Genomic DNA, 13,683 nt, shown 5'->3' with positions numbered 1-13,683 from the left:
TTGCGTTTATGTCCTAAACTCAGTCTGTAGTGAACCTGCGCCCCTTCAAACTCTTCTTGATGAAGCTGAGGAAATAACTGTCTGCAATGTATTCTTCGTCCAGATGGTGAAGTACCCCTGAATGTATTAGCTGCACTGATTGATCAACTCCCTAAACCTTACCTACTTTCGGGTGATTTTAACGTCCATAACCCCTTGTGGGGTAGCACCGTGCTTACTGGCCGAGGCAGAGATGTCGAAACTTTATTGTCTCAGTTCAACCTCTGTCTCTTAAATACTGGGGCCACACATTTCAGTGTGGCTCAAGGTAGTTACTCGGCCATTGATTTATCAGTTTACAGCCCAGGACTTCTCCCATCTATCCACTGGGGTGCACATGACGACCTGTGGGGTAGTGACCACTTCCCCTTGTTCCTGTCACTGCCCTGGTGTCAAGCTCACGTACACTTGCCCAGATGGACTTTAGACAAGGCAGACTGGGAAACTTTCACCTCTGCTGTCACCGTTGAATCCCTCCCACACGGGAACATCAATGTGATGGTTGAGCAGGTGACTACAATCGTTTCTGTGGCAGAAAATGATCCCTCGCTCTTTAGGGTGCCTCCGGCGATAGACAGTCCCTTGGTGGTTTCCAGAAGTCGCTGAAGCAATTAAGGAGCATTGACGAGCTCTACAGTGGCATAAGTGGCATTCTTCCCTGCAGTACCTCATAGCCTTTAAACGGCTCCATGCTCGTGTTCACCAACTTATCAAATGATTTAAGCAGGAGTGTTGGGAGAGAGATGTCTTGACCATTGGTTGCCATGCATCACCTTCCAAAGTCTGGGCAAAGATCAAACGTGTTTTCGGGTACCAGACCGCAACAGGTGTTCCTGGTGTTAACATAAATTGCAAACACGATTGCTGAGCACTTTGCTCGAGCTTCTGTGTTGGAGAATTACCCTCCAGCCTTTCGCTGTCTCAAACGGTGGGTGGAAGGGAAAGTCCTCTCATTTACTACATGCCACAGTGAATCCTATAATGCACAATTTACTGAGTGGGAGCTCCTCAATGCCCTTGCACATTGCCCCAAAACAGCTCCTGGACCAGATCGGATTCACAGTCAAATGATTAAACATCTATCATCTGACTACAAGCGACATCTTCTTGTCATCTTCAACCAGATCTGGTGCGATGGCAACTTTCCATCGCAGTGGCGGGAGAGCACCATTATTCTGGTGCTCAAACCCGGTAAAAACCCACTTGATGTGGATAGCTATCGGCCCATTAGCCTCACCAACATTCTTTATATGCTGTGTATGGTGTGTTGGCGGTTGGGTTGGGTACTGGAGTCACATGGCCTACTGGCTCCATGTCAGGGCAGCTTCCGCCATGGTCGCTGTACCAATGATAATCTTATGTCCCTAGAGTTTGCCATCTGAACAGCCTTTTCCAGACATCAACACCTGGTTGCCATCTTTTTTGATTTACAAAAAGCGTACGACACAACCTGGCGACATCATATCCTTTCCACATTATACGAGTGGGGTCTCTGAAGCCCACTCCTGATTTTTATCCAGAATTTCCTGTTGCTTCATACTTTCAAGTTGATGCCTCCCACAGGCCCAGTCACGGCTTCCAATTGCAGTACGTGTCCGATCCCTTCTTTCTGAACTGGAGTCCTTGCCTTTACCACGTGTATTTGAGGTCCATTCATGTACATTTCCATGGCGTACACCTGGGCCGCAACTTCGCCTGGTCGTTTCGCATGGCCCTAAGGACTCAGTTAACCCCGCGGCTTTCCGCTGCCACTTCCACTCGATTCTTGACAAATACCGAGGCCACGAAGTGGTTTACACCAGCAGCTCAATGGCTGATGCTCACATCGGATTCGCATATGTCCATGGAGGACATATTGAACAGCATTCCTTGCCTGATGGCTGCCGTGTTTTCGCTGCCAAACCTGGTGGCTTCTCTTAGAAGAGTTGCCCTTTCAGCTGACCTTCTCAGTCAACTTTAGCCTCATCTGCCTTAACACGGGAGTCACCCATTTTTCTTTCAGACTCCATGTACACTTATTCCCATTTGGACCTATCCTTCTGCACTGCCCAGCTTGCCGATCATCTCGAGTGATCTGTTCTCTCTGACACATACTCGAGCGACCATTTCTCGTGTACTATCTGTTAGCTGACTCCTACCCCACGTACATGCACACCCAAATGGTAGCTTTCTAAAACCAACTGGAGGCTTTACTCCTCCTTGGCGACCTTTGACGAACAACATTTCCCCATTTGTGATGACCAAGTGGAATATCTTACAACCATTATCCGTACCGCCACAGAACGTTCCATCCCTCACACTTCATTTTACTGCATCATGTAATGGTCCCTCAGTGAACTGAGGCATGCCGCGACGCAATTCGCGTGTGGAGATGTGCTCCCCGCAGTTGTAACCGTCATCCTGCGATGGAAAACTGCATTCGTTATAAACAGTTGCGTGCACAGTGTCATCGCGGTCATCGTGATAGCAAAAAAGCTAGCTGGATTTTATTTACTAGTTCTTTCAACAGTTCCACTCCCTCTTCTGTTGTGTGGGCAAACCTCCAACGGCTCTCTGGGACCAAGGTCCATTCCCCAATTTCCGGCCTGACAGTAGCAGACAATGTCATAGTGGACCCTACTGCTATCTCCAATACCTTGAGCTGCCATTTTGTGCAAATTTTGAGCTCCTCCAACTATCAGCCCACCGTCCTCTATCGAAAACGAGCGGAGGAGGCTCGGGCGATACCCTTCTCTTCTCAGAATCATGAGTGCTACAATGTCGCCTTAACTATGAAGGAGCTAGATCATCCTCTCACTTCATCCCGATCCTCCACCCTAGGGCCAGACGATGTTCACTTTCAGATGTTGCAATACCTTTCTCGTATGGGCAAGTATCTTCTGTTTCATACATACAACTGCATCTGGCCAGAGGGCGTGTTTCCCAGACCATGGTGTGAACCCACTGTCATACCCATACCTAACCCTGGTAAGGACAAACACCTTCCTTCTAGCAGCCGCCTCATTTCTCTCACCAGCTGTGTATGCAAGGTGATGGAACATATGATTCATGCTTGGCTGGTATGATGGCTCAGCCTTGCAATTTACTAACCACTGCACAGTGTGGATTTCGAGTGTGTTGTTCTGCAGTTGACCATCTTGTCACTTTGTCCACCCATATCATGAATGGTTTTATGTGGAAATCTCAGATTGTGGCCATGTTTTCTGATTTGGAGAAAGCCTACGATACCTGCTGGAGGACTGGTATCCTCTGCACTCTCTACAAGTCAGGCTTCCATGCCTGCCTGCCCCATTTCCATCAGGAATTTTTAAAAGACCGACTTGTCAAGGTACGTGTAGGTTCTGCACTGTCAGACACCTTTATCCAGGAAAATAGTGTGCCTCAGGGTTCCATCCTGTGTGTCATCCTATTTGCTGTCGCCAGTAACCCTATTATGGCCTGTCTCCCACCAGGTATCTCCTGATTCCTTTTCATTGACGATTTTGCCATCTATTGCAGTTCTCCACTGACCTGTCTCATTGAGCTTCGTCTTCAGCTATGTCTTGATCATATTTACTCGTGGAGCATTGACAGAGGCTTTCAATTTTCACTGGCAAAACCGTTTGAATGAATTTCTGTCGGTGCAATTGGTTTCTTCCACCGTCTTTACATCTTGGGCCTGTTGCTCTTCCATTCATTGAAAGTACGAAATTCCTGGGGGTTACGCTCAATAGTAAACTTTCTTGGTCCTCCCATATGTCGTACCTGGCAGCCTGCTGTACGCAGTCCCTCAGTGTCCTAAGTATCCTCTGTGGTACTTCCTGAAGAGCAGATCAAACCACCCTCCTCCATTTGTACTGGTCCCTTGTCCATTGGAAACTATACTATGGTTGTTTCATTTGTGCATCTACACATCAATCCCTCTTATGCCGTCTCATTCTATGCACCACCGTGGCATCCGTTTGGCGACTGGTGCCTGTTATACTAGTCGGGCTGAGAGTCTGTACGCAGAAGCTGCCGAACTACCTCTGTCCTACCACCATGACTTTCTCCTCAGCAGATATGCATGCCATTTGTCTGCCATGCGTGGCTACCCATCATACACCTCCTTCTTAGACGACTCCTTTGATCGTCAGTATGGGGCACGTCCCTCTTCTGTTACCTCCCGGAGTTCGCTTTCGGCTGTTGCTCCGGCAGCTTAACTTCACACTGCCTTCCACTTTCCTGATGGGTATGAACCCTTCACCACCTTGGCTTCGTGCGGCGGTTCGTGCTCACCTTGGCCATCATTTGCTTCCTAAGGACACTACTCCAGCCTCGCTCTATCGCCTTCACTTTCACGACCTTCGCACGGAACTTCGCGGAATACCTTTGTATACACTAATGGCTCTTGAACTGATCATGGTGTCGGGTGTGCCTTCATCATTGGCACCGACATTTTTTGATATCGGCTTCTGGAACACTGCTTAGTATTGTGTCTGTGGTCACTAACTCTGGTTTATTTGCAGCTCTAATGTTTTAAACTGCTTTTGAGATGAGGTAAATATGGTTGGGGTTGGGAGCCTCCCACCACATGCTAGACCTGGATGAGTGATAGGTGATTTAATTTTTTAATCCCATAGTCAAGAACACAATTTTTTTGTTAATTATGTTATGCCATGGCATCTTTCAGTTACTGCCATAGTCAGACCCAAAGTTCAGTGTCATTGTACAGTAAAACAAGCAGCTGCAGTAGACATTTGAAAGTAGGTTTTATTTTGCATTGACACTGAATTTTGTTTCTGATTCTGGCAATACTTGAAACACATCTGTTTGATCAGCTGCTGAATGTGTATGACATGCTGAACCATAGGCATATCAATAAAAATAGCATATTAGTTTTCAAATTAGAAATAGGATAAAGTTTTGCCCAAGCTGGGTGTCAAAATTTGTTGAAATATGACCAAAAGCATATGTGGAGACCAATTTATCAGCATCGTTGAAACTTTTTAAAGTTGTTTCTAGTGCCAGTTTAAAACTGTGGCTGAAGCATCAGTCAACCAGAATGAACTTCGTGATTATAACTTTGGAAACTGATGGACCTCCGTCATAAAAGATGAAGTTGATTTCTTTTGCCAGAAAGTTTGTAGCCAGTATTTCCTAGGATGTAAAAGGATTTATTTTTATTTATTACCTCAGCTGGATGAAAATGTGTGAGAAGAGGCCTGGAGTGAATATAGTGTAGTGGTAAAGCAAAGGGGTTTGAAATACAAATTGTTAGAACACTAATCTGATTTACAAGATTTTGTACCCTCTGACTTCCACCTTTTTCCACATGTAAGAAATTTGTGTCTGGATAACATTGTGAACCCATTAGTTATGTTTTAGTGTCAGCTGATGTAGTTTGCAAGGCATTCAGAAGTTCATGTCATGGATGAAATATGTTCATTAGAAAAACATTGATCTGAGTGTAGTGCCTTTTGATATAATGGATTTTACACACATGTAGTATGTGGACAGGAGTAGATGGCATCGAATCTCCATGCACAGGTCGTGTTAGTCTTGTAGATTAGAAGGAGGGGGCTACTGAATTCTGAGCTTCACTCCTTTCTTTTTGCTTGAAAAGGGATTTGATGTATTACATGTGTCTGAGCACAATGTATGTTGATATAGATGAGGAAGAAAGTGTTCATTCAACAGTAGCATATAATAATGATAATATATTATGTTCTTTCTAGAATCTTTTGAGGATAGGTTTTCAAATAATTTGGCATACCAAATAAAGCGTGACAGTACATTAATAGTATCAGAAGAAAAATTCGCATTAGAAATCAATAAAATTGCAAAGAGACTGAGTGGCTGGCCACTGCTTACCTTTAGGAGGTGAAATTCCAGTACTGCCGATTAACACATTTAAAAGTGATCTTGATTTTTGTTTCTCCTTGTAGGGAAAGGTGGGTCTACAGGTGGGTTCCTCCCATGCATGGGTCTGAGTGACCTGTTTCTCCTTTCTGACCGTCCCCAACCTACCCTGCTTTCCTTCTTGAGGAAAGAACTAATAGTTCCAAAGGCTAGGAACAGATGTTTGCTTTTAAATGTAGTTACTGGCAGTAATGGCCAGCCTTTCTCTCTTCGTAACTTCACAGGACTTTCTTATGAAATTTGCTGAAAACAATCAGTTACAGTTTGAAAGCAAAAGTACTAACATAAATCAATATCTGCTTGACAACTCCGTCCATGTCATAGAAGAATCATTCTTAAGTAATATATATATTATAGTCCTCGATTTGCATTCAGTTTTTTTTGTGTATGTCACTGTACTGTGACTTCAATGGGATTCTAGTGCTTTTTCATTCTTCACTGTTTCTACCTCATTATTGTATCAGCCGTTACATGATTTGTTTTTGAAATGGCCATTTGGAGTGGAATGGCAAACACAATGTTTCTTATATTCATGTATCCTTACTTGTAGATATTTTTTCCTGTGTTTTATGTATTAAGGCTGGAAATATATTTGTTGAATTATAGACAGCAAGGGCCATTGGAAGTCAGTTACATTTGTATTAATCATTATTTTTGTATTTCTCTCTTTTCTTTTCCAGATGGATTATTCAGATGGATGGTGCACAAGGTACACTATATGAGGGCGAGCAGTTCCAACTCCAGTTCAAATTTAGTTCAAAATACCCCTTTGACTCACCAGAGGTACTTAACATTCGGGTTCTTTTTCTAAATATGACATTCATAACCTTGATTTAAACACTTTAAAGGCTAATATTTGCAAAGATTTCAAGATCATGAAGGAATGTGAAAAATTAATTTATATAAAATATAGTTAATAACAACAAAGGTCACCAGTTACAGTGTCAGAGACAATATGTAATTGTTGTCAGTAAGATGGTTTAACTTTCATGAGAAATCTTCACTTAACATCAGTACAGAAGTACAATAAAATAATTTTATTTATTATTAATGCCCATCAGGCTGGAAGGGAACTGTAGTAAGGTCGACTAGAAAACATGAAAATAAATACTTAGTTCATTGATTTGGAACTGCAAGTTTCTTTCTAAGAGAGTGGATCAGACCTAAAGTGCATGGAAGATGGAGATGAAGAGCAGTTCAGTCAGAACAGTGACTGAATAGTCAATTCTTCCTTATTGCAGAAAAATACAGTAGTAAAAGCAGTGAAATCAACAACATAAGACACTGTCATTAGAGGTGTGAATTGTCCTATCACAAAATCTTTACTTTACATATAGTATATAAAGTGAGATGTGATAGGTCACAAGTAACGTAAAAGGAAGCTCAATTTGGGTTTCTAATTCTGCCAAAGTCCTACAATACAAATGGATAACTCAGTAATCTGGACAGAGATACAGAAGAGCTGCGATCTGAGTAAGGGTGTAATCACCTGAGAAGATTTTGAAGAACCCATGGTAAGCATTAGTGAGGATGGCTGGTAGGGGTGGGGCACTACTTCATCCAAATACAAGACGAGTGTGTGAGTCAAATTTTTAATTTTAATAGAAGATAGACAGTCAAAAAATGAAAGCAAAAATGAAGTAAAATATATGGGTAAGAGAGTTCTAGGTGATAATGTCTGCTGCTGCCACCACCACCACCATTCCCCCATGAGCACCACCACTGCCAGCTTCCAACCACACCACCATCACCACCACCACCAGCACCCCCTACCTCCCCAACAGTATCCCCCCCCGCCCCCCAATCACCACCTCCACCAAAAGCAAAACTGCCTCTGGTAACAATTTCCACAAGAAAACAGAGTAGTTTAGAACTTCACAAAAAATTCCAAATTGAAGTGTAGAATGATTACTTATTTGTAATGCACTGTCTGTCTTACAAGGGGAGACCGCCAATTGTGAAATTCAGATTCGATTTATGCTGTGCATAATAAAAGCTCATGGCCAGAGGTGTAATGTGGCAAAGGACCAAGATGCATTTGTCAGCCGTTGTCGAGAAAATTGACAGTTAAAAGAAACCGTTGCAGTGAAATACTCTCTGCGATTAATAATTTTCTACAGCGTTGTGGCGCAGCGGTAAGCGCTCGGGTTCGTAATCCGAAGGTCGCCGGATCGGATCTCGCGCCATGCAATTTTTTTTATTATTTGTTTTTTGTAATTCAAATGTATATACACACGTGCCTATATATATATATATTTCCCTCTGATTTTTTTTTTTATATATATATATATATATATATATATATATATATATATATATATATATATATATATATATAAAAAAAATCAGAGGGAAATATTCCACGTGGGAAAAATATATCTAAAAAGAAAGATGATGAGACTTACCAAACAAAAGCGCTGGCAGGTCGATAGACACACAAACATACACACAAAATTCAAGCTTTCGCAACCAACGGTTGCCTCATCAGGAAAGAGGGAAGGAGAGGGAAAGACGAAAGGATTTGGGTTTTAAGGGAGAGGGTAAGGAGTCATTCCAATCCCGGGAGCGGAAAGACTTACCTTAGGGGGAAAAAAGGACAGGTATACACTCGTGCACACACACACATATCCATCCGCATATACACAGACACAAGCAGACATTTGTAAAGGCAAAGAGTTTGGGCAGAGATGTCAGTCGAGGCGGAAGTACAGAGGCAAAGATGTTGTTGAAAAACAGGTGAGGTACGAGCGGCGGCAAATTGAAATTAGAAATTAGCAGAGATTGAGGCCTGGCGGATAGCGAGAAGAGAGGATATGCTGAAGGGCAAGTTCCCATCTCCGGAGTTCTGACAGGTTGGTGTTAGTGGGAAGTATCCAGATAACCCGGACGGTGTAACACTGTGCCAAGATGTGCTGGCCGTGCACCAAGGCATGTTTAGCCACAGGGTGATCCTCATTACCAACAAACACTGTCTGCCTGTGTCCATTCATGCGAATGGACAGTTTGTTGCTGGTCATTCCCACATAGAAGGCTTCACAGTGTAGGCAGGTCAGTTGGTAAATCACGTGGGTGCTTTCGCAAGTGGCTCTGCCTTTGATCGTGTACACCTTCCGGGTTACAGGACTGGCGTAGGTGGTAGTGGGAGGGTGCATGGGACAGGTTTTACACCGGGGGCGGTTACAAGGGTAGGAGCCAGAGGGTAGGGAAGGTGGTTTGGGGATTTCATAGGGATGAACTAAGAGGTTACGAAGGTTAGGTGGACGGCGGAAAGACACTCTCGGTGGAGTGGGGAGGATTTCATGAAGGATGGATCTCATTTCAGGGCAGGATTTGAGGAAGTCGTATCTCTGCTGGAGAGCCACATTCAGAATCTGATCCAGTCCTGGGAAGTATCCTGTCACAAGTGGGGCACTTTTGGGGTTCTTCTGTGGAAGGTTCTGGGTTTGAGGAGATGAGGAAGTGGCTCTGGTTATTTGCTTCTGTACCATGTCGGGAGGGTAGTTACGGGATGCAAAAGCTGTTTTCAGGTTGTTGGTGTAATGGTTCAAGGATTCCGGACTGGAGCAGATTCGTTTGCCATGAAGACCTCGGCTGTAGGGAAGGGACCCTTTGATGTGGAATGGGTGGCAGCTGTCATAATGGAGATACTGTTGCTTGTTGGTGGGTTTGATGTGGGCGGACGTGTGAAGCTGGCCATTGGACAGGTGGAGGTCAACGTCAAGGAAACGTCAGCTTCACACGTCCGTCCAGCACCACAATGTCTGCTTGTGTTTGTGTATATGCGGATGGATATGTGTGTGTGTGTGCGAGTGTATACCTGTCCTTTTTTCCCCCTAAGGTAAGTCTTTCCGCTCCCGGGATTGGAATGACTCCTTACCCTCTCCCTTAAAACCCAAATCCTGCCAGCGCTTTTGTTTGGTAAGTCTCATCATCTTTCTTTTTAGATATATTTTTCCCACGTGGAATATATAAGATATCTATCTCTCTCTCTCTCTCTCTCTCTCTGTGTGTGTGTGTGTGTGTGTGTGTGTGTGTGTGTGTGTGTGTGTGTGTGTGTAATACTAAAATAAAAGGTTGCATGGCACGAGACTCGATCGGGCGACCTTCGAATTACGAACCCGAGCGCTTACCGCTGCGCCACAACGCTGTAGAAAATTGTTAATCGTAGAGAGTATTTCACCGCAACGGTTTCTTTTAACTGTCGATTTTCTCGACAATGGCTGAGAAGTGCATCTTGGTGCTTGCCACATTACACCTCTGGCCATGAGCTTTTATTATGCACAGTATGAATCGAATCTGAATTTCACAATTGACTGCCTCCCCTTGTTAGATAATTTCAGTCCATGCTTGAGCCCCAGGTTGTAGTGGAGTGATGCTCGAGAGTAGTGCAGCACAGTGTTGGGTTGGCACCACATCAGCACTTCTCATCCATGTATAGTGGGGCAACTGAGCAGGGCAGTACATTATCCTGACCAAAAAAATTGCCCAACGAGTGGGAAGAGTTGTTATCTACAGTTCCTTGAAGTTTGAAATGTGTTACTATCATGAGTGTACTTAGGATACAGTGCTGTTAGATTTTATCATTTATGTCAATGTGTGTCTAAAAGGAACTGAGTGTATCGTCTATCCATCCAGTCAGCGTTTTCAGTCAGAGAAATTGAAAGTTTCATCATGTTGTACTTGTGGATATCACTTCAGAAAGTAAACTACCATGTTTGACTACAGCTTGCAGTACAAAAGACACGAACTACAATCTACTTGGACTAACTTTATTTGTGACCCATGTAGTTCAAAAGAAGAAATGAACATTCATTAAAATGCCCATAAAATTCTACACAGTTGTTTTTCAACTGTAAACAGTTTTACTCAATCATAGAACAAACAGTTACAAATGTTCATAGGAGTTTCATTAGAATCACCATAGGAGAAATAGGAAACAAAGCAACAGTACCATTTGGTCTTCAAGTGAGTGTCACTTGATGCAATGAGAGAACTTTAATATACTGCCATAATGTTGACTGCTACAGATGTCTGTTGTACTGCCTTACATGCTCATTGGAGATGAGGCATAGTCATTGTTATGGCATTTTCTCAGTAGAGTTTAGATTCAGAGAAAAAAATTCAACAAATATCTTTCTACAATATGCTTTTGAAACAATGAATATTAAGTGAAAAATATGTTAGAAGTCAGTAGAAACTTTACTGTAATTTACTTGTGATATTGTGCAAAATGCTTTTATTATCCTAGAGGGATCCCGGAACATAAAGAGCAATGTGCAGTAGAAATCAAGCATTCATGCAAGGTAGTTTTGAAACAGGAAACAACTTTGATATTGTGACAAATGAAGTTATCCAAGTGAGAGATGCTATTCCAAAATTTGTTACAAAATAAATGATATCAGTGTGTTTACCAGCTATGCTACTTTTAACTTCACTATTGACTCTTGATTTACGTCAGTAAAAGTAAAAGACTAAGGAAATGTGAAAACGGAGATCTGTTAAATAGTTAGTGATTCTCCTGCCATCTAATCCAACAATTTGTCCAAAAATTTCATCTATTCTGACAATCGTCTTGCTGATCCTATATAGGATGCCAGGTAAAAGCAACTGATATTAACATGTCTGCTGATGTCTTTTTTTTCTGACAATCATGCAAAAAAAGTACAGTTGCTAGCAAGCTATTGTCTGTAGTGGAATGCTGCTGGTGCTGCCCTTGTCACTGCTTTGTGACAAACATGTTTTATCCCTTCATTGCTACACCGTTCTGCTCTTTGTTGCACACATGCATGCAGTATCACTGATTTATTTCACCAGTCCTGCTCTGCACTGATTGTCGTGCTGCTGTGGTCATTTAGAATCATTCCATTATAACTGTAGCCTGAAGATTTTTTTTTGTTTTGTTTTGTTTTTAATGACTTTCCATGATATGATATACTTGTAATTAGTGGTATACATAGATGTGTGAGATAAGAAGTGCATATGGTATTGTGATGTGCTTGTTTCAGAAAGTGACGTTTCTTGAGCAGTCAGTCTGTACTGAATGATTGGAAATCCTCCCAGTGCATCACTTTATTTAATAGCATTAAAATATTAACATAGTGTAATATTTTTCCTACAGATATTCCAGGATGGATGTATTTGAAAACGGTTTTAGTCATCCTCAAGTTGTGTCTCAAAGCCAAAATATCATGCTGTTTGTCAAACAGCTGTGAACTTTACTAATGATAGTCTGAAAAACGCCAATCCCAAAAGCTACAGTTTTATCATACGGTTAAATATCCCAATCTACCACTTAGAATGAAATATTTGTTTCATACTGGAACTTAGCCAGCACAGTTTTGCCCACATTATTATGGCTGAAACAGGTAATTCATTAGATCCTTGAGTTTTTCACATATTAATGATTTTGTCTGGTTTGTGTTATGAAAAAGAAAAACCAACATTGACAATTCCAATTTTAAGTTCTGAAGTATAAATGTGTTCAGAACAGTGTCAAATTGATCATGTATCATGGTACCATAACTGATTTTAAAGTCTCCTCCTACAATGGGAGCAACGTAATTCTTCTGTTGGTGATTGTGGATGCAAGCATTAGTCAGTCATTATTAACATGAAATTGCTGGTAAAAAAATTCCTTTCTAGACCTGTAGAGTGGAGCTTTTAAATTGATTTGAAGATGATTACATAACTCAAACAATTGAAAATCCAGGATGGACTGTAATAATATTACGAAAAAGATAGTTGCTACTCACCGTATAGAGGAGATGCTGAGTCTAGGCTGTTGGAAACTGTGGTTTCGGCCAACAAGGCCTTTGTTGAAAATGCGTGCGCACACACACACACACACACACACACACACACACACGACAGTCTCTGGCAGCTGAAGCCAAAATGTCAGACCTCAGGTGCCAGATACTGTGTGGGTGCGTGCGTGCGCGTGTGCACGCGTGCGCGCGTGCGCGCATGGGTTCATTTTTTCCAACAAATGCATTGTTGGCTAAAACCTCATTTTCCAAGTCTGTTTTTGTGCTTATCTGCGACTCAGCATCTCCACTATATGGTGAGAAGCAACTATCCTTTTCATAATGTGATTACATCACTCAGTGATTTCAGAGTTCAGTACCTAATTTTGGTTGGGACTGCAGAGATTAAAACTATAATTATGTCAGAAAACCAGTGTTTAAGGGTGGATTCATTTAGCATCAGGAGAGAAGTACACTGTGGTGATTTAAAATCATGATGTCGTGTCAGACCTTCTTTTGTCCATTGTAGTGCAGCAACTCGACATGGCATGGTCTCAACAATTTGTGGGAAGTCCTTGCAGAAATATTGAGCCATGCTGCCTCTATAGCTGTTCGTAATTGCAAAAGTGTTTCCAATGTAGAATTTTGTGCACAAACTGACATGTCGATTATATCACATATATGTTTAATGGGTGACAAAATCGTTCATACAAATTGCTCAAAATGTTCTTCAAACCAGTCGCGAACAGTTGTGGCCTGGTGACATGGTGCATTGTCATACATAAAAATTCAATCATTGTTTGGAGATATGGAGTCCATGAATGGCTGTAGATGGTCTCTGAGTAGCCAAACTGTTTCCAGTCAATGGTTGGTTCAATCCATACCATTTTAGCACAGCCACCACCAGTTTGCATAGTGCCTTGTTGACAACTACCATCCATGGGGTCTGCACCACACTCAAACCATACCAACAGCCCTTACCAACTAAAATTGGGACTCATCCTACCAGGCCACAGTGTTC

At 42.3% G+C, this 13,683-nt stretch overlaps 1 protein-coding gene across 3 annotated transcripts in view; it reads left to right on the top strand.

Annotated features, from left to right (window-relative positions):
* Positions 1–13,683, top strand: part of LOC126175349 (ubiquitin-conjugating enzyme E2 W) — an 82,167-nt gene that overhangs the window by 20,321 nt on the left and 48,163 nt on the right. For all 3 annotated transcript variants that reach the window (XM_049922078.1, XM_049922082.1, XM_049922079.1), the window contains exon 3: positions 6,600–6,702. In XM_049922078.1, coding sequence (XP_049778035.1) covers positions 6,600–6,702 — 103 coding nt within the window. The remainder of the gene's footprint in view (positions 1–6,599; positions 6,703–13,683) is intronic.

Source organism: Schistocerca cancellata, chromosome 3 (assembly GCF_023864275.1).
Source record: "Schistocerca cancellata isolate TAMUIC-IGC-003103 chromosome 3, iqSchCanc2.1, whole genome shotgun sequence".
NCBI classification, from domain to species: domain Eukaryota; kingdom Metazoa; phylum Arthropoda; class Insecta; order Orthoptera; family Acrididae; genus Schistocerca; species Schistocerca cancellata.
The sequence above is the reverse complement of the archived record's forward strand: the minus strand, read 5'-3'. Positions and strand labels throughout refer to the sequence as shown.